The sequence below is a fragment of the Hyaena hyaena genome, unplaced genomic scaffold (genome assembly GCF_003009895.1).
Source record: "Hyaena hyaena isolate Hyena2069 unplaced genomic scaffold, ASM300989v1 scaffold_0, whole genome shotgun sequence".
Taxonomy (NCBI): domain Eukaryota; kingdom Metazoa; phylum Chordata; class Mammalia; order Carnivora; family Hyaenidae; genus Hyaena; species Hyaena hyaena.
The window spans coordinates 2,730,214-2,751,834 of record NW_024080632.1 but is presented as its reverse complement, the minus strand read 5'-3'; the positions used below and the strand labels follow the sequence as shown (position 1 = coordinate 2,751,834).

The 21,621-nt window shown below is 40.1% G+C and overlaps 1 protein-coding gene across 4 annotated transcripts in view; it reads right to left on the bottom strand.

The window, feature by feature from the left end:
• Positions 1–1,530: 1,530 nt before the first annotated feature.
• SBNO1 (strawberry notch homolog 1) overlaps positions 1,531–21,621 on the bottom strand; it is a 57,681-nt gene continuing 37,590 nt past the window's right edge. For all 4 annotated transcript variants that reach the window (XM_039233165.1, XM_039233084.1, XM_039233318.1 and 1 more), the window contains 12 exons: positions 21,317–21,452; positions 20,301–20,413; positions 20,140–20,211; positions 19,595–19,694; positions 14,233–14,307; positions 12,696–12,842; positions 12,520–12,614; positions 12,328–12,420; positions 6,703–6,840; positions 6,008–6,084; positions 4,296–4,489; positions 1,531–3,042 (listed from right to left, as the gene is read on the bottom strand). In XM_039233165.1, coding sequence (XP_039089096.1) covers positions 2,900–3,042; positions 4,296–4,489; positions 6,008–6,084; positions 6,703–6,840; positions 12,328–12,420; positions 12,520–12,614; positions 12,696–12,842; positions 14,233–14,307; positions 19,595–19,694; positions 20,140–20,211; positions 20,301–20,413; positions 21,317–21,452 — 1,383 coding nt within the window. In that variant the 3' untranslated portion in view covers positions 1,531–2,899. The remainder of the gene's footprint in view (positions 3,043–4,295; positions 4,490–6,007; positions 6,085–6,702; positions 6,841–12,327; positions 12,421–12,519; positions 12,615–12,695; positions 12,843–14,232; positions 14,308–19,594; positions 19,695–20,139; positions 20,212–20,300; positions 20,414–21,316; positions 21,453–21,621) is intronic.

Sequence of the window (21,621 nt, the reverse complement as noted above, 5' to 3'; positions counted from 1 at the left end):
CTTGCTAACTTATACACAGATGTAAAGAAAAGGTATTAAAGAGTGTATCTGCAATATAGCAGCAAAAAGGGAAAATTGCTTAGGATATTTACTTTTTGATCAAGTTGTGTTTAAAGAAATACTTTGTTAATACTTCTAGGAATTTACACATCATTGATACCTATCTGGATGATCACACTAAACTGCAGATAAAGACCTTGTGGTGTGGAGGTTGCTAAATTAGGGGAATAGTAATTCCCCCCAAGATACCATCTGAGCAGCTCTGGACTCAGGAAGTGAGTGGTTTTCAGCACAATCGACACTGTAAACTCTGAAAACACTAACATGATTTACAATCAAATCTTTGTGCTCAGAGCCATATTGCTAAAAAGGGAGGAAAGGCATTGCAGGGGCCAAATGGACTCACATCGGGTTCGGCAAGGCCCTGGGGTCAGACGTGGCATTCAGATCCTGAAACACACGGACCTGTTCTATAGAAGTTAGCTGTTGTTAAGACTTGATTTTTTGACAGAGGAGGACCCTGAATGCCGGGTTTCCCATGCTGGCCAACCTGAACGTGCTGACTTAGATGAAGATGAGGGCACAGTGTAAAGGTCGTTATGTTCAACCTCCAGAGAGGGGGTGAGCAGCAGACTCAAGGTGCCCTGATGGGAGGAGCACAGGCGTGTGGCACCTCAACAGCCCCCCCAAACACACACTGGTTGCCTTTTTGAGGTCTCCTTTCAGACTTTTCAGAGGTCTTACTTCTGGACCTTATTTTTAAGAGCAAACCAATGCCGTTCCTCAATGAACAGAACACACTTATGCCCCTTTGTATCAAGACAGCTATTCAAAGAACCAGCACCACATCAGGAATAGTGGGGGTCAACTGACCACATTCGTCTCCCTGGAGGGAGCAGTTCTGCTAGGGTTCCCTTCCCCAGCTCTACTTCACTGCAGCGTGAGGATGGATGGATGCCGAGCGGGCTACCGGATTAAAGCACAGGAACTGACTGGGAAGTTCTGCTGCAGGGGGGATGGTCCACCCTTGGCTGCCAGCTGGGTCCAGCGGCCCTGACAAGGAACACTGGTTGATATTCACACGGATCACTGCCTGAGATAGAAAGCCTAGACTGAGGATAAAAGTTGCATCCACTTGGCAAAACATGCCAAAGAACAGAAATGATTCTCAACGTGTTCTTTCAGGTATCAAGAATAAATAAATCCAAAGGAAACTTACGGTAAACTCGACATAAGCAAACTCAGGCTTAAAGAAACACAGGAAGATGAAAGCCCTAGCCTTCGACCACCGAACAGACATCTTGCCTGATTCTGCAAGAAGTTTCAAAAGTGACAAAGGAGAACAATTCAACTTGAGAAACATTCAAAATGACTATCATTGCACCCCTTCCTCGACACCATCTCAGTTTTGAGGGGCAGGTTTTAAGCCAGAAAAGAAGGCTACCTGGCATGCTGGGTAACACAGCGGTTCTGCAGAACCCCCGTCACACACTGCCTCTGAAGGTGGGGAGGGCCTAAGCAAGAGTCCACTTCTGGTTAGTATAACAACTTTTTATTTGACATCTACAAGACTGTGGCATCTTGCAGCTTTTGACCAGGTTTATACAATCTCATTTTTATCAATAGTGCAACCTGTGCAGGCAAAACAAAGGGAAAGGAAAACAAAAGGAAACAAAAAAACCAATTGTCCCCTCACTTGTTTTCATAAACATCTATTATAGGCGAAACAAAACTTACCCATATTATAGATAAGTATCTATTCACATTTGTACATTACCATTTTTAACAGCTTGAGATAAACTCTACAATGTCTTACAACACATTAAACAATATTCAAGTTACTGGGTAACAACAATAACAACAAGAAATAAACATACAGCAGAAGCCTCAAGTGTTTCCTCATTGTCTAGTTTACAGCTCAAGTACGGTTTCCTTTTTTATGAGTGACAAATTAAGATAATGAAGTAAAAAAAGATTGTTTGCAGGATGGAAGCCAATTTGTACTTCTAAAACTATCTTTAAGTTAAGGAAAATGTAATTTTAAGAAAAGGAGGCTTGTAGCCATTTTTGCAGCACACATTAGGAATACTATTAATACATTAAAATTAACTTTTAAGAGTTTTACCACAAAAAAAAGTATATACTCATTACCTTGACAAGAAACCTGGGACAGGGAGAAGGAGGTGGGGGGGGGGGGAATCCGCGGGGTGAGAAGCAATACCCAGGTATAAACACTATAAAAATGCAATAACCAATGCTGTACATCTACAAATGTTTCTCTCTGTTACTTGACTTGTTTTAATCTTGTTTACGCATGCTTTCAAAGACATGCACTGTCAGAACAAAAACTAAAAAGAACCCGAATGCATGATATGCAACCTTTCATTTCATGCTTTAATAAACCTATTGTTTAATACGTTGGAAAAAGAAACCAATATATATTTTCTATATTTATAGACTCAAAACACATGCATCTGGGGATAACTCCCACAGCAATTGCATGGATGTACTGCGTTAACCCTGAGCACTGTATAACATAAAAGTAAAGCCAGTTTGGGAAGTTCCAAGCATTTTTAAACCAATTGTGGTTTGTAGCCTTTAACAAACTCACAAACAAACAGACACACACGCACGCATCCGTACCCCTCTGCTCGCCCAAAGTAAAAGCATATGGGAAGTACCATGGGAAAAGCAAAAGGAAAGACATATGTACCACCATCGGCACTGCTGATTTTCAGTTTTGCTATCTATTCCAGGTTTGTCCTTATTCCCAAAAAAATTAACGAGAGAGAGCACAACTGAAAAAAATTATAATTCTTTGGAAACTGTCCCTGATTTTTATGCAAATGATATGCTTCAACAGCATTTCAGATACATCCATGTTGAAACCTGTCTGTTCTTAAGCGTTGCTCAAGTTGGCGATGCTCTGCGGGTGACGCTGCTGCCAGAGCTGTTTCTGTTGGACCGCAAGCTGTTGAGACTGGTCTGAAGTTGACAGGAGATTTACAAGAGGAGACACACAATTTGCAGGAATGATCAGACCTGCAATTAGAAACAAGAATTTATCAAGGCCGTAACCAGGAAAAATCTTACTGCGGTTTTTTACAGCTTCATAGCACATTCCAAATGAAGCGTAATATTAAGTGTTAAGGATTAAGACTCCACCCAAAAACTAAACGAATACTTAAGAACCGAGCTGTCCCTTCAGAAGTAACCCAGTTCCTCAGCAGCACTGCTCGCAGAGATCTAAGCACACGCACATCTACTGCAACACCATCTTCTTGGTGGAGGAATGAAGGTCTGCTAGTGTCTTTCTATCTACTGTCTTCGCAGCTCCACAAATGCAGGCGAACACAACCGTCTTTGGCAAGTATTAACGTACGCAAAGACTCCAGAAGAGTGGTTGTGAATTCAACTGCTTTTAGTGAAGCAGGTACCTTCTAAGTGGGCACACCACAGATGTCAGCAAACTGTGGGAAGTATTCGCCCTCCGTGAAGGAACTTCAACTCCTCCCATGTGGGAACAGGGGCTAGATGTTCCACATAAACTGTTGTGTGTGTGTGTGTGTGTGTGTGTGTGTGTGTGCGTGCACGCGCGCGTGTGCACGCACACACACGCACAGGTACACGGTTTTTGAGAAAACAGAACCCAGCCTTTTGATTTTTAAATGCTGGCAACTAATTCAAATGCAAACTTGTAACAACCAAAAATATTGGAGGGTCAAAAAAAAAAGGTCAAGGACTGACTCTGGCCCACGGGTTGCCAATCCGCAGCCCCTTGATAAAAAGGAAGGTAGTTGTAAATGCAACAAACACGAAGCCACATGGAAAAGTGCAGTAACGATGAATTCTTGCGAGGCCTGCTGTTTAGAGAATGGCGGGAACAGCTAGCCTGGTCTGCTCATGCGCTCTGCAAAACTCCAGTCCCTCCTCTGTGCAGTGACTTCTGTTCCAGTCTCAATTTGCTCAATGACTAGAAACTAGTAGACTTCAGAGAATCCTGAGCAAGAAGCTGGGCTTAGTCTTTACACCAGAGAGCTTGCACAGACAGCAACAGTGAGGAAGGGGAGCAAGAACAGCTGAGAGCAGCCTAAAATAAATGACATCGTAACTTTAGCTAGAATCAACAAGGCCCATTCAAAGGCTTAACTTCCATTCAACCTTTTAGGAACATATAAAGCAAACTCTACCCCATTACTGGAACAGATACTAATTCTACAGTGTTAGAAGCAAAGTAAGAAAAGGATAGGATCTGATTTTTCCCGATAGCTCAAACCCCTCCAAATTAGACTCACCTACAATCCGTTGTCCATCCTCTGTTCTTAGCCGAACAATCTGCATTTTCACATTTGTGCCACTGACGGATGCTAGAACACCCTCAACCTTTGTCCAGACACTCAGTACGGAGCCACATAATACATAATATGTGCGGCAACGGAGACCTATTTCACAAACTAATCCCAAGCTTGCTTTTTTGCAGTTGCCACGCCTAGGAAAAATGGGGGGGGGGAGAATGTATAAGTATACACATACACACACGTGAACAGCTCGCAAAGTCTACCTATGTTTCAAATGGAAAGTGTCCTAGCACAATTTGCCTTTATTGACAGTTTCTTAGATTACATTCTTTTTGACATAGTGGATTATGCTTTCCAATTTAAGGTGTCATTACTGGTTTATTAAATTTCTAAAATTTGTTTTAGAAAATAAAATTTCTGGGGCCTGACTCCGGTTAAAAAGGTTTATTTACTGGGTTTGATACCCATTTAAACATCTGTCATTTTAAAAATTTTAATTTACATCCAGGTTAGTTAGCATATAGGACAATAATAATTTCAGGAGTAGATTCTAGTAATTCATCCCCTATGTAGAACACCCAGTGCTCATCCCAACAAGTGTCTTCCTTAACGGCCCTTGCCCATTTAGCCCCCCTCCCAGCCGACAACCCCTCCAGTAAACATTTGTCACTTTAACATCTGTTAGTTTACTATATTGATGCTAGTTTATAAAATAATTCTGCCGGTTACTTCTAAAGTATAAAACCAATGTATTATAAAATCATGTGAGAAAGTCCTCAGCAAACCAAAAGAATGAAACTATTAAATTTTTTTAAAACTGTAAAAAAAATAAATAAATAAAAGACACGGTTTATAAAATTATACAATTCTTCAACAAAATTATCTTTTAATAGTAACTCAAAAGAATACACAGTATTGGACACTTTTCTTGCTAATACTCAAAGCAAATGTTTTAGAAAGGACTACTGTAAGTTAACTTTAAGAATATTTGATCTTGAAAGTTTTCCCTAATTTCCAAAAGCACTAATTTGCTCTCAAAATGACAACAAATTTATCTTCCTACATGTGTCTTAAAAGAAGAAAAAAACCTAAAAATTCATCTATGTCCTATATTCCTTTTCATAAATGAGCCAGATACCCCAGTGACTACTTAATGGGTAAGGAAACAGTGAGGGAACTACGACGTGCAGGGTACTGAATCCCCCCCACACCTACGGGCCCGGAGCGGACACAGGAAGTAAGGGGCCGCCGCAGTGACTGGAAGGAGCGCGCCCCAGGCGGCCCAGCAGCGCCGCAGAAGCACCCGCAGGGCCAGCAACTGTAATTTCCTACAGGTTTCCTAGCCTCAAAAATGAAAGTGATTTGAGACGCCAGTACATCTTTTTTTTAAGAAAGAGAGAAAGCAAAAAATTAAGGGAAAAAAGGAGAGAAGGAGGGAGAGAAAGTCAGCTTTAACAAGGAGGTGGACGGTCAAGTCTCTACTGCCAGGGAGCAGCTGGCTGGAAGTAAAGCATTCGTGAGGAGCAGGGGACACCTCAACAGCACGTGGCCCACAGACACACAAGCATTTCTGACTGAAGGAACGACACCTAACAGCACATCATTTGTTCATGGACTTCGAGAGACAGACAACTAAAAAGCAAACGTGGGCTTCAATTAAGTCTTGATTACATTTTGGAAAATACGGTGAGAAACATGAAAATACTAACCAATAAGCATGAGTACAAGTATCTGCAGATGAATTATACTGATCTAACCAGTGGATCAGGGCATCATCTGAGACTACCTGTAAAATAAGACAAAAATTCCATTGAAACAGGATTGTTTTAAACTCACTGGTTGCCTTCCTATGGTCTCTAAAGCCAACTTAAAATCCTCTCGGTACAGAAAATCTGGCCCTTGTTACCAGCTGCATTGGAATACCATTCATAAAATCCTGCCAACAGGTTCTTCCTATATAACAAATGTCTCAAATAGCCAGCTTAATGATAACTGTTGAAATTGGCTAGGAAGAATAGTAATACAAGGTAATACTAAGAATAAATCATAGTAATGCTAGGAAAAAAGTATTCATTCACCGTTTCTCTACAAATTGTTACAAAACATAAATGTATTTAATGGTTCTATTTTTTCTAGTTAATGCTGGAAGTTTCCTTTTCTGACAACAGAAGCTCTTTCAAATAATCATCTTAAAGTTTCTTAAATGGTTGGTAATATTAAGACTGGTATGTTAATATAGCAAAATTTGACAAAATGTTTTCTAAAAACAATTTTCCTATAATCAAATAGGGAAAATTGGTAACATGATTTTATATACAGACACAAAGCGCTCCTAAACATGGGTTCAATATATTATTATAAAACAAGTATTCATAAACAATATAATGTACAAATGAAAAGTTACCTTCTTATATTTCTTTTTTAGATCAGCATAAATTTCTAACTTGAGCTGTTTTCCAGTATTTGGTCTATAGACTAAGAAAAGCTTCTTTTTTGGGTTCACTTCTTTAACTAAGATGGCAGTTTTCTTGTTGTTCCTTATCTATTAAAAGAAAGTGAGAAAGTATGAAGGTTCGTACTGCACACCTTACGATACACTTGTGTTTTGTACCATCACATTAGCAATGCAACCCTCTGAAAGGCTGTAACGCCACAGCAGCACCCGAATCCATAACTGTGGAAAAGGACAGCAGCTGCTTGGCCACCAGAGTCTCACCAGGTCTCAGCAAAATGAAGACTGTTGGATCTGAATTCTGAGGGTCGCTCAAAACATAGATTGAGGGCCAAAATACTCTTTAGGAGATTGTTTAGAATAAGCTTTAAAGCAAAAATGTCCAGTGGAGACAATTTTGCTTCTTCTAGTCCATGTTCTTGCCTCAGAGATCTATGAGGTAGGAGTTTAGGGAGGGGGCAAGTAGGGAATTCACAGGAAAATCCTTTTACCTCTATTGTTCTTTTTTTTTTTTTTTTTAATATATTTTTAATTTATTTCTAGGAGAGAGAGTGTGAGCAGGGGAGGGTCAGAGAGAGAGGGAGACACAGACTCTGAAATTGGCTCCAGGCTCTGAGCTGGCAGTCAGCACAGACCCTGACGTGGGGCTCGAACCCACAAACCGCGAGATCATGACCCAAGCGAAAGTCGGACGCTTAACCGACTAAGCCACCCAGGCGCCCCTCTATTGTTCTTTTTTAAGTGTTTATTATTTTTGAGAGCAAGCATGAATGGGGGAAGCGGGGGGTGGGGGGGGAGACAACACAGAGGATCCTAAGTGCGCTCTGCGCTGACAGCAAAGAGCCTGATGCTGGACTCAAACCCACAAACTGTGAGATCGTAACCTGAGCTGAAATTGGACACATAACCAACTCGGCCACCCAGGTTCCCCCGTTTCTTCTTTTATTTACTCTGAGAGAGACAGGGAGACAGGGAGACCATGTGCAGGGAAGGAACGGGGGGGGGGGGGGAAGAAAATCCCAAGCAGGTGCCAGGTTATCGGCACAAGAGCCCAACGCGGGACTCCAACTCATGAACTTAAACCTGAAATCAAGAGTCAGACATTCAACTGAGTGAGCCACCCAGGCGCCCCACCTCTACTCTATGTTTAAAATTTTTTATAATAAAATTTTGTAAGAAAAATCTACTCTCTTTGAAGTTACAATGAAACATAACCTCTAAGATCACAGTTCCCTGCACTCATCTAGTCCATAGATAGCCGTCTATCCCTATGTTCGTAGAGGGTGAATGAGACGTCACATGACCTGTGAACAGTAAAGCTATGACCCAAAAAACCAAAATGTTGGGCAAATGGTATGTAATACATACATACATATATACATATATATACATCGGTAACAGGGGAAGCAATGGGTGTATCAGACAAATGATGTAGCTTATACATATTTTTAGTTTTTGAAAAAAGTTGGAGTTATGGCAGAAATACTAAGAAGAAGTAAAAAAAAGCCATTAAACACAAGGAAAATTAAGATTGGAAAATTAAGATCTCCTTTAAAGAATGGTGAACAATTTCTAAGCAATAGTCTCTGGAGCAAAACTGAAGGAAAAAGAAAAGTTTCAAAGTAAAGATACTTTCCTAGCCCCTCTACAAAACAAATTGCTCTCTGAGCTACTAACTTGACATTCTTACACTGATAAAAGAAAAACACTTAATATTTTTCTTCTCTCATGGACATTAAATATCATTTGTCTGTTGTTCAAATGATTTGAAACATTGTTTATATAATTACGAGGTCTATAAAACAATAGTTAAGGTAAAAACTACATTATATGATGCTTTATCCATTGATGTGAAACACTCAATAAAATTAATATACTTGGAAGACATTGTTTAAAGCACTTAACAGTATAATCCATCTTTACAGTGTCAAGTTAGTTCATTACAATTACAAAATAAATCATCACTTCCCAGTGGAAATAAGTGATTTTGACATGGTTTTCCTAATGTTAACACACATTAAACACTGTAAAGCACATCTGCTTATTTTTGTACCGTGTCAAAGACGACACCTGCACCTTCCTGGAAGGACGCCCCTTCTAAGGCTCCAACCGCCCGCTGCTGCCATGCAGGAAGCAACAAAGGACCATTATCACCACACCCTTCCACTCAAAGGGAGATGAGGATCAGCACTTTCCTCAAAACCTACCAGTGTGTAAGTTCTGGCCATCGTTGGAACAAAGAAACAATAACCAATGCCCTAACCAGCATCAATAAAAATCCCATCTATGGGAGAATAATAAAATCTGTTGAATTCTGTCAGTAATTGTGATATAATACTGGTTTTGTTATTATGTTGCTACAGTTTTATAAAACGTTACCGGTGGTGAAAACTGGTATCCAAGGAATTTCTTTGTATCAGTTCTCATAACCTCATGTGAATCTACAAGTATCTCAGTAAGACTTTCAAAAAACTAACTTAACCAGGATCCAGATTCAGGGTGACAGCTTTGCTCTTGGATCAAGGGCCAGTAAATCAGGACTGTGACCAAATCTGGCCTGAGGCTCCTAAGCTTAAAACAGTTTAAGGAAAGAAGGAAGGAAGAAAGGAAGGGAAAAAGGAAAAACTAAAAACAAAAAAGAATACTCAATAGAAACCATCCACAGTCTACAAAACCTAAAATATTTACTATCTGATCCTTTATAGAAGTTGTTTAGGGACACCTGCTCTAGATAGCTTATGACATCACCATATATGGTCTCTCTTATGCAGTTACATCTTCAACTTGGTCTTTAATTTATAGTTGGTCTCTCCACAAATCTGACAAATCAAAAATAAAATGTGTATACATACAATGAAACATCATTCAGTCGCACAAAGGAATGAAGTACGGACACATGCTACAACATGAATGAACCCTGCAGGCTTTTATGCTGAGGGAAAGAACCAGACATAAAAGGACAGGTATTGTATGACTGCACTTAGATACACGAGGCATGCAGATATGCAGGTTCATAGACAGATGGTACTTAGAGATTATTAGCAGCTTAATGGAAGGGGGAATGGAGAGTTAGTGTTTAATGGTTATAGTTTGTGTGGGATGATAAAAAAAGTTTTGAAAATGGACAGTGGTAATGGTTACGCAACACTGACCATCATTAATGCCACTGAATTATACACTTGAAAAGCGTTAAAATGGTAGATTTCATTACATATTTTACCACAACTTTACAAATTAACAATGTACCAAAAGTTACTGAACTATATACACTGAAGTGGTGAATTGTACGGTGTAGGAGTTCTATCTTCATAAAGCTGTTTAAAAGAAATGAAGGAACAAACTTAGAAAAACTCAAGAGAAAATAACAAAAGGCGAAAATCTAATCAACTTCCCTTAATGTTTATTTTTGAGAGAGACGGAGTGAGAGGAGTGGGGGAGGGGCAGAGACAGAGGGAGAGACAGAATTTGAAACAGGCTCCAGGCGCTGAGCCATCAGCAGAGACCAACGCAGGGCTTGAACACAGGAACCACAAGATCATGATGTGAGCCAAAATTGGACTGAGCCACCCAGGCATCCCTCTAACAGTTAGATAAGAAATCTTGATAAAAGAGACATTCAAGGAACCATACTAAAGCCTTTCCAAATAAGCATAACTTAGAAAACTTCCTGAAATAAAAAGGTTCGGGAAAAAAAAGATTCAAAACTACCTATTCAAACAGCATATCACATACCTGAAAACAGTAACCTAGAATGACTAATACCAGGATATACATTCACAAACTTAACAAACTCTAAAGGGAATCCTTTGAGCATGTAGATGAAAACAAAAAAAATTTTTTTTTTAAATTAAAAGGGAAAATTCCGGGCACCTGGGTGGCTCAGTCAATTAAGCACCCGACCCTTAATTTCAGCTCAGGTCATGATCTTGCAGTTTGTGGGTTCAAGCCCCACATCAGACTCTGCTGGGAGCACAGATCCTGCTTGGGATTCTTCCTCTCATGATGCCCCTCTCCTACTTGTGCTTTGTCTCTCAAAATGAATAGATTTAAAAAGGGGAGGAATTCACTGAACTGTGTAAGATTTACATTCTTTATGCATGTATGCATGCTATACTTTAATTAAAACATGTAACACAAAAGCTGAGAAAAAATTCTTTAAAGGGAAAGAAAATTACAACATCACTGAACAATGACAGCAACTCTTCACCTCAGAAGGACAAGTGGTAGCATATTAAGATATTCAAGGGAAGAAAATGTGAACCAAAGACATCATGTCAGGATGCCTAGTTGATCAGTCAGTAGAGCACGCCACTCGTGATCTTGGGCGTTCGAGCCCTATGCTGGGCATAAAGCATACTTACAAAAAAAAAAAAAAAAAAATTAATCAACAAATAAAGATGTCATGTCAGGTAAAGTGGTTTTTAAGTACAAAGGCACAAACTTTGAGCATTCAAGAACTCAGTGAGTAATGCTCCCATAGAAGCCTTTCTTGAGGATTCCACTACAGAATAGGCTTCAAACAAAATGATTAGAGATAGTAACCTCAGAACTAGTGAGAGGTGAGCATTAAGTGTAAGTTAGTTACCCAGAGCAAAGATTAACTAAAAGCATACTACGTAAGTGCCATATGCTGACAATGCAGAAAAACACTGTTTTAAAATGGGAGAATGGGGAGAAGGAGAAGCAAAAATAAACCCTCATGCATTTCTTCCAAATTATTTTCAGGAATACTTAGGAATACTAGCGATATTATTTTATCATCCTATGTGCAATAGAGAATAAAGATTATTACTGTAGAAGGAGAAAACACAGTTAAATACCAGAGAATAGGTGACATAAAAATTCCAATCTTTAAGAAGGAAGTTCAAGATATTAGGCCATATATGATTTCATACAGACATGAATGAATGCATTTGTGGATAGAGGGATGTGTGTTGACATGTAAATGAACATGCATGTACACAAGTACACGTTTATACACACCAACCTCCTCCTTAGCTCTACCCACAAATAGTAAAGAATTGTTTACACTAATAACTAAAAATGAATCAATGTTTAAGATACAAAGCTTAGGGCGCCTGGGTGGCTCCGTTGGTTTAGCATCCAACTTCAGCTCAGGTTCATGAGTTCAAGCCCCACGTCAGGCTCTGTGATGACAGCTCAGAGCCTGGAGCCTGTTTTACATTCTGTGTCTCCCTCTCTCTCTGCCCCTCCCCTGCTTGCGCGGTCTCTGTCTCTCAAAACTAAACATAGAAAAATAAAAGATATACAACTTAATATAGGACTAATGAACTAAGCAGTCTTTTATATTGGCAAAAAAAAGGTCATTATACCACGAAAAAAAGTCCAATTAACTAATATATAATAATTCAAAACTTGCACCTAATAACAGCCTTCAAAATACATTAAATGAAAGTGTCTATAAAAGGACAAACCCAGTTTCAGTGATAAATGATCAAAACAGGGAAAGCTAAATACATTGGAAAACCGGCACAAAGCAAATAGATAATTAGAATTCTGGCAATGGTAATGCATTATCTATCTGAACACTTAACACTGCAAGGAAACAAGTCTTACCTGCAATGACAAGTAAAAGCCATCATCTGGTCCTGTCAGCTCAGCCCAAATCTTGGTAGCTTCCTCCCAAGACATTCCTCTCTCCACACTAATCTATAAAAAAAAATAATAGAACTTAAGTTACATTCATTTCTGTGAGCGCCTGTCACAAAAAGGAAATTACATTTAAATGTGCACATTTTCCAAACTTACAGTGTATAACTCTACATGACCAGAGGTTGAATATCCTGGAGTCAGAAACTTCTTAACATCACTTTTCCTCACTTTTTCATCTCCAGAACCAAGATCTTAAAGAAAAAGCAACATGTAAGTGGAAAAAGAACATTTTATTAGGAACACACATGACATTTTCAAGTTTCTCCACTTACCTAAAATTCCCATATCATATCTTCCATTTTTTTTGGCATTCTGAACAACAGCTGTAAGCGTGTCTGCAAAATACTGAAAGAGTGCATTCTGCTGGTGCACCTCCATGCCGAGAATTCTGTTTAAGAATTTTCCTATGTTATTATAATCTGCAAGAACAAGATTATATAAAAGATTTAATATATTCAAATGGCAATTAAAATCCACTTGTGCCTGGAATTAAAATAAAAAACAAGATGGGGTGCCTGGGTGGCTCAGGTCATGACTCAGCTCAGGTCACGATCTCGCTGTTCGTGAGTTCAAGCCCTGCATCAGGCTCTGTGCTGACAGCTCAGAACCTGGAGCCTGCCTCATATTCTGTGACTCCCTCTCTGCCCCTCCCCCACTCACGTTCCATCTGTTTCCGTCTCCCCCAAAATAAACATTAAAACACACACACACGAAAAAGTTCATTCACCTAAGCCTAGACAAAGTCTCCCTTCTCCCCCATGCTCTTCCCTCAAAGCCTCAACATCCCCCTGCTCCCAGAACAGAGCTGTAATCGGACTATGTCTACCTCTAGCAATTAGCATGACCACATACACGTTCCAGAAGATAATGATCTTACTGAATTTCTGCGTCTTCAACTCTACTTACTGCAAGTATGAACACAATTTAGCATATGAAAATGTTTGTTCTCCAACATGAATTAAATTTCTTAAAATGTTTTATTTATTTCTGAGAGAGAGAGAGAGAGAGAGAGAGAGAGAGAGAGCGCGCGCGTGCGCGCAACAGGGTAGGGGAGGGTCAGAGAGAGAGGGAGATACAGAATCTGAAGCAGGCTCCAGGCTCTGAGCTAGCTGTCAGCACAGAGCCTGATGCGGGGCTCAAACCCATGAACCGTGTGATCATGACGTGAGCTGAAGTCAGATGCTTAACCTTAAGACTGAGCCACCCAGGCACCCACCAACATGAAATCTTGACTCGTAAAGTTCTTTTTTTTTTTTTTAATGTTTTTTTATTTATTTCTAGGAGAGAGACAGCATGAGTAGGGGAGGGTCAGAGAGAGAGGGAGTCACAGACTCTGAAACAGGCTCCAGGCTCTGAGCTGGCAGTCAGCACAGAGCCCGACGCGGGGCTCGAACCCACGAACCGTGAGATCATGACCTAAGCGAAAGTCGAACGCTTAACCAACTAAGCCACCCAGGCGCCCCTTGACTCGTAAAGTTCTAAGTGCTATACATCTGTGAAGCTCAACTTTGGCTGCAAATTAAAGCTTGGAACTGTGGGAAATTAGCAATGTCTAAGCCCCAGCCCTGGCTTTAGCATTTTTTTAAAAGCTGGACAGTTGATCATATATGCAACCTGGGCTGAAAATTGCTGCTGTAGGACAGAATAAAGGTGTAATCTCCTTTGTATAACCACATTAGCAAAACCAGCCAGAGTTCTTTATGAGCACTGAGGAGCGACTGAGAAAGGCAAACTTGAAGCTTCAAGTTGACAAAACACAAACAAAAGGGGCTGGAATAATACAGCAATGTACAAAACTTGTACTCTTACCCTTATCTAGAGTAAGAATGCCCGAGCGATCTTCTATATTTATCAGGCCAACTCCGATCAGTCCCTGTCGAACATCTGTAAGAAATGAATAAAAAACCGTATAGCCCAAATGACTCAATGAGCTGTTACCTGACCAATCAAACTACATCAAGTTCCAACATTAAAACACAGCCTGAAGTATTTTTCATAGCTCCTATTAGCCGAATGAAATGGAACGTACCATCCCCACAGGTCTCCAGGCACTCCAAAATCCTACAGTACTCAAACTTCACACTACACTATTTCATTAAAACATTTTCTTTCCAATAGCAGTCTTTGGAGGTGGAGATCTCTGGTTATACAGCTGTCACCCAAAGACAGTTGTCACCCACAGAATATAAACAATTTGGGACATGTAAAGAAGACTAGCTGATTAAATAATTATGTAAACAAGCTATTAATCTTGCTTCTCTCCCAAACCTTACCCATCAGCACTGACAAGGTAGTACATAAGATAAGCAACACGTGTAACAGTTAACATGTTCTGAATTGTGTTACTAAGAAGGCAGTATATGAGGCTTTTGTTTTGAAGTTTATTTATTGGGGCATCTGGGTGGCTCAGTCTGTTAAGCATCGGACTTCGGCTCAGGTCATGATCTCATGGTTTGTGAGTTTGAGCCCTGCATCAGGTTCTGTGCTGACAGCTCAGAGTCTGAAGACTGCTTTGGATTCTGTGCCTCGCTCTCTTCCCTGTCCTTCCCCTGCTTGTGCGTGCTCTCTCTCAATCTCTCTCAAAAAATTAATAGAAACATTAAAAATACAGTTTATTTATATATTTATCTATTTAAAGAGAGAGCGAGCACTTGCATGTGCGTGAGCGTGCATGCCAAGCAGTAGAAGAGGAGAGAGAGAATCCCAAGCAGGCTCTGTGCTGCTAGCATAAGGACCAACATGGAGCTCGAACCCATGAACCGCAAGACCGTGACCTGAGTCGAAAGCCAGAGTCGGATGATTAACCAACTAAGCTACCTATGCACCCTAGTTTATAGGGCTTTTTAATACTCATGTCCAGGCTCTAAATCAGACTTACAGAATAAGGGTCTAAGAGAATAGTGGATAGGAAAGCATGATTGCATCCTATCTACACATTCAATAAATCAGCCACTACTCTGTTACCCACACAAAACTGTTTAAATTCTGTAGGTGACAAGTGTGCAGCCAGAGATCTCTGCTACCAAAAATCCTCTTTTGGAAACCAGTCTTGAGGGAGAAAATCTGTACAGAAAGATACCTGTATAATTTCATCACTGTTTATGATGGGAAAAAAATGAAAAACACCTGAATACTAATAACGGAATGATTAAAAAACTGTTGTATAGTCTAACTGTAGAATATTATCCAAATGTTCAAAATATATCAGTGCTGGGGCACCTGGGTGGCTAAGCTGGTTGAGCGTCCAACACTTGATTTTGGCTTAGATCACAATCTCATGGTTCGTGAATTCAAGCCCCAGATTGGGCTCTGTGCTATCAGTGAGGAGCCTGCTTGGGATTCTCTCTGTGCCCTGGCCCTACTCATGCTGTCTCTGTCTCTCTCCAAACAAATACATGAAATTTTTAAAAAGGAAAAAAAATTAAAAAAAAAAAAAAAAAGTGCTACAGCTATGGATTTTTAAGAAGGATCTATAATGTTATTAAATGAGAGAAGTACACTGTAAGTGATATCAACAATATTCAAAAGAAAAGCCCTGTGTTTAGACAAACAAGGAGAAAAGATGTGGAAGGCGGCCCCTGTTCAGCCTGTCACCATTTGTGACCTCAGCAGTTAAGAATGGAAAGGGGAGATAGAGGGGAGAGTATTGGTTTTCATTACATACTTTTTAATTTTTTTTTTCATTGCTGGTAAGTAACATTAAATTTACTTATTTTTTAAAAGATTTTAGGGCGCCTAGGTGGCTCAGTCAGTTAAGTGTCCAACTTCGGCTCAGGTCATGATCTCATGGTTCATGGGTTCAAGCCCTGCGTCAGGCTCTGCGCTGACAGCCAGCTCAGAGCCTGGAGCCTGTTTCAGATTCTGTGTCTCCCTCTCTCTCTGCCCCTCATGCTCTGTCTCTCTCTCTCTCAAAAATAAATAAGCTATGAGAGAAAAAATTTTAGGATTTTATTTTTAAGTAATCTCCACACCCAGTGTGAGACTCGAACACACAACCCCAAGATCAGGGGTTGTGTATTTTATTTTATTTTAAACATTTTATTTATTTCTGAGAAAAAGAGAGTGAGTGAGCAGGGGAGGGTCAGAGAGAGAGGGAGACACAGAATCTGAAACAGGCTCCAGGCTCTGAGCTTGCAGTCGGCACAGAACCCGACGCGGGGCTCAAACCCACAAACTATGAGATCATGACCTGAGCCTAAGTCGGCCGCTTAACCGACTGAGCCACCCAGGCGCCCCAGGGGTTGTGTTTTTTAGCAACTGAGCCATGAGGTGTCCCAACATGTAATGAAAAAATATTAGAAATAAATGACTCATTTTAAACACAATAAAAAACAGAAAGGGAAACACAAAAGAAGAAAAAAGAAAGGGAAAGGCTTTATCGGTTCTTTATCAGTTCTTTGCTTTGTGTTTTTTTTTCCTTTTTCTTTTTTTTTGAGAGAGAGGGGCAGCACGAGATGGGGAGAAAGGCAAAGAGAGAGACAGAATCTTAAGCAGGCTCCACACCCAGCGCAGAGCCTGATGCAGTGCTCAATCCCATGACGTTGGGATCATGACCTGAGCTAAAATCAAGAGACAATCAACTGAGCCACCCAGACACCCCTGTATTTTTTGATGTGCTGATAAATGCCATCAGTGATTATAAGCACCCTTGCCAGAATGTCAACACAGCTTGTTACCAACACGAAACACTGGCTCAACTGAAAGGACTTTCTAGGGAAAAATTCTAACTCTCCAATGATAATGTTTCTAATACCCTACACATCTACATATTTACCAAAATAGTTTCTTTTTTCTTTTCTTTCCTTTTTTTTATAAAGTTTATTCAGGGGCGCCTGAGTGGCTCAGTCGATTGAGTGTCCAGCTTCGGCTCAGGCCATGATCACGTGGTTTGTGGGTCCAAGCCCCACATCGGGCTCTGTGCTGACAGCTCAGAGCCTGGAGCCTGCTTCAGATTCTGTATCTCCCTCTCTCTCTGACCCTACCCTATTCACGCTGTCTCTCTCTCAGAAATAAATAAAAGACATTAAACAAAATTTTTTAAATTAAAAAAAATAAAATTTATTTATTTTGAGGGGCACTTGGGTGGCTCAGTTAGTTAAGCACCTGACTTCAGCTCAGGTCATGATCTCGCATTGGACTCTGTATGGACACTGAGAGCCTGAAGCCTGCTTCAGATTCTGTGTAACCCCCCTCTTCCCCTCCCCAGCTCGCATTCTCTCTCTCTCTCCCTCAAAATAAACATTAAAGGGGCGCCTGGGTTGCTCAGTCGGTTGGGTGGCCGACTTCGGCTCAGGTCATGATCTCACGGTTCATGGGTTCCAGCCCTGTGTCAGGCTCTGTGCTGACAGCTAGCTCAGAGCCTGGAGCCTGTTTCAGATTCTCTGTCTCCCTCCCTCTCTGACCCTCCCCTTCTCACACTGTCTCCCTCTCTCAGAAAGCTTTAAAACGTTAAAACAAATTTTTTTAAACATTAAAAATTATTTAATAATAATAATAAAGTTTATTTATTTGGAGAGAGAGAAAAAGAGAGAAAGCACACGCACGCAAGTGGAGGGAGGACAGAGAGGAGAGATGGAATACCAAGCAGGCTCTGCACCATCAGCACAGAGCCCAATGTGAGGCTCAAATTCACAAATTATTACATCATGACCTGAGCCACGATCAAGAGTCATATGCTTAACTGATTGCACACCCAGGCACCCCTCCAAAATATTTTCACAGCTTTCTGAACTATAAAACAAATCATCAAAAATCAAAATCATCTAGACTACTTACATTTATGGGGAAAATGTATTCTACAGATTTGCAAAACAGATCAAAAGAATTTCTACAACACTACCTTGGACTTTTTTTTTTAATATAGAAATTTCCAAACAGATAGAAGTGTAAAAAGAAGGATTCTTTTTATTATTATTATTTTTTAATGTTTTATTTATTTCTGAGAGAGACCGCAAGAGCAGGTGAGGGTCAGAGAGAGAGAGGGAGACACAGAATCTAAAACAGGCTCCAAGGTCAGAGCTAGCTGTCAGCACAGAGCCCAATGCAGGGCTTGAACCCACAAACCACAAGATCATGACCTGAGCCAATGTCGGACGCTTAACCAACCGATCCTCCCAGGCGCCTCTAAAAAGAATTATTCTAGAACCACATACACATAACCCATCACCTCATTTTAATAACTATTAATACATGGCCAATTTTGTTTTATGTACACTCGATACCAACTTCCAGATTATTTACCTAGGTACTTTCTAAAATTAAATTTTAAAAACTATCTGGCATAGTGATTTTAAATTAATCTAACAAATCCACTTTTCTCTATTAATCTAGTATTAACATGCAATAAACCACCAAAGGCAAAAAAAAATACTTCATATAAACGAAATTTAATAATCTACTGATTGTAAGAAGTCAACTTAGGTGTCTATTTACTTTTATTTAATCTTTATTTTTCAGAGAGAGAGAGGCACAGAGCATGAGCATAGGAGGGGCAGAGAGGAAGACACAGAATCTGAAGCAGGCTCCAGGCTCTGAGTTGACAACACAGAGCCCAATGTGGGGCTCAAATTCACGGACAGCAAGATCATGACCTGAGCCGAAGTCGGATGCTTAACCAACTGAGCCACCCAAGGGCCCCAACCTTAAATTTCTATATTTTATACAATTTATATCCAAAGAAACTGTGAAACAAGAGCGCATGTCAGAATAAGTTTTAGCACCTACCTTGTACTTGTTTTCCTCTACTGTGATTATTTTTATTTTTAGTTTGAGAGGGAGAAAGTGTGAGCAGGAGAGGGGCAGAGGGTGAGGGGAGAGCAAGAGTGCCAAGCAGGCTCTGCCATTTCCAGCGTGGAGCCCAATGAGCGGCTTAAACTCATGAACTGTGAGATCATGACCTGAGCTTAGTTGGATGTTTAGCAGACTGAGCCACCAAGGTGCCCCTGAGTGACACAGTCGGTTAAGCGTCCGACTTCAGCTCCCATCATGATCTCACAGTTTGTGAGTTTGAGCCCCGCGTTGGGCTCTGTGCTTTCAGCTCAGAGCCTGGAGACTGCTTTGGATTCTGTGTTTCCCTCTCTCTCTGCCCCTACCTCACTCCTGCTCTCTTGAAAATAAACATAAAAAAAAAATTTTTTTAATATAAACAAACAAACAAAATAAATAAAAGTACCTTTAAAGAATTCTCCAGGATAGTCCGGAGGTGGTGATACCATAGGAGAATCCAGGTTGACGATAGATTTCATGACAATTTCCAAAGCGTTTCTTCCATACTGCAGTAAAGAACAAAAAAAAAGTCAACCAATTCCAGCACTTGCTGCCCTTCAAACACATGACCAGCTAAGTGCTATAAAAACTACTACATATGATACCAAAGATTCAAAAAATAGCAGGACTTTATACTAGTTCACACAGAAGCACAAAGCAGATGTCCAATAAATAACTTCCCTTATTTCTGGAAATTCACACTCGATTCATTCACAAGTATTTATTATATTCCTATTTCCTAAAAGGAATGAAAATATGATTACACTGCAGAGTTGACCATCAAAGATTGGATACGGGAAAATCTGTGTCTTACAGGATGCTATCATTTTATAGCAAAAAGGTAAGAATAGGCAGTTTTAAGTTTTAAATAGTAATCACTTTCCCTTTTTGTTCACCAAAGATACTAGACACTGACACAAATCTTCAGAGATGTGGAAAGCTGCAATGTACCTTATTATCAAAATTGAACCTGCTCAGATCTCTGGACTCTGTAGCTCTTCTGTCACCGTGCGTGAGCGCCCCCTAGCAAGAGAGAAAGTTCCTATCAAGGCACAGAAGCCAGGTAACATTCACCATCTTTTACACACAACTACAAAACTTCAAAAACTTACCAAACTTTCAAGTCTTTTAGCAACAATAGAAGCAAATCTTTGTTCTCCTGCCAATTCAGAAATCAGAAACACATATTCGGGAGCAGTAACTTGGTTTGATCTGTGAGTCCGTCCTATAACGACATTAAAAATACTTAACTGTTCCCTATATAAAAGTATTCTGAAATCTATTCCCAGCATTTTCACACTAAGCTGGTATCCAGAAACCCTTAAGAGGAAAATTAAAGAATTTAACATTTGGGGCACCTCCGTGGCTCAGTCGGTTAAGCTTCCAACTCAGGTTATGATCTCATAGTTAGACTGAGCCCCGCGCTGGGCTCAGCACTGATACTGTAGAACCTTCTTAGAATTTTCACTTCCTCTCTGTCCCTCTCCCACAGTCTCTCTCTCAAAATAAACATTTAAAACAAAAAGAATGTAACAACTACTGTGATTCCCCAAAATGTACGAAATAAAAAAACACTGATTGAACAATATCCACATTCAGAACAATGCTCCCCCTTACAAAGGAACAGAAACTACCACAGAACCATCCAATAATAAACATATTATTACTTGGGTTAACCACAATGTTTGTGAAGTAGAGCTGCTCTAGATTCTTCCAAAATTGTTGTTTTTTAAATCATCAGGTCACAGGGACATGAAGGTGTAGGCAAGGGAAGAGTGATATGATATGCCTTCAAGCCACGGAGGGGTGAAAAGAACATGAGGTGGCAGGTGCTCCGACAGAGCCCACATACATCCTGAAGATCTATAATGAAGATATTCCCAAGGAACCTCATTCTTAGAGATAATGCCAGAAACCCCAAGAAATCCAACAGAAGTCTTTTACATTTCTTACAACAGTTAAGAAATGAATTCATGCATTCTAGATTTTAAGGTATAAGCAATACAAAATCAGCTCCAAAATTACATATACATGTTTTAAGGTATGTGACATTAAATATAGGTTCTGATATGTACACATTTCCCCAATGATTCACAACTATTAAGTGATATTCAATGTAGAAACTCACCAAACTGCTGAATTGCTCTATCAGCACTCCAGGGTAATTCCAAAGTCATGTGAACTCGTCGCCTTTGATTTTTAGCTCTCCGATCTGCTTGTAATGAAATACCTGAGCTGGCAGCTTCTGAGATGATAGCAATATTCTGTGTCAAATGTAAGGAGAAAAAAAATAACCGCCTTCGTACAAAGACAAGTAGGCAAGTTCCCTAAATAAATTTCTTAATTAGAGTACTAGTGGTCCACCAATACCTATTCTCCCCTTCTTCCTCAATTACACAACCCCGTATTAGGCAGGTATACGGCCATCCAGAA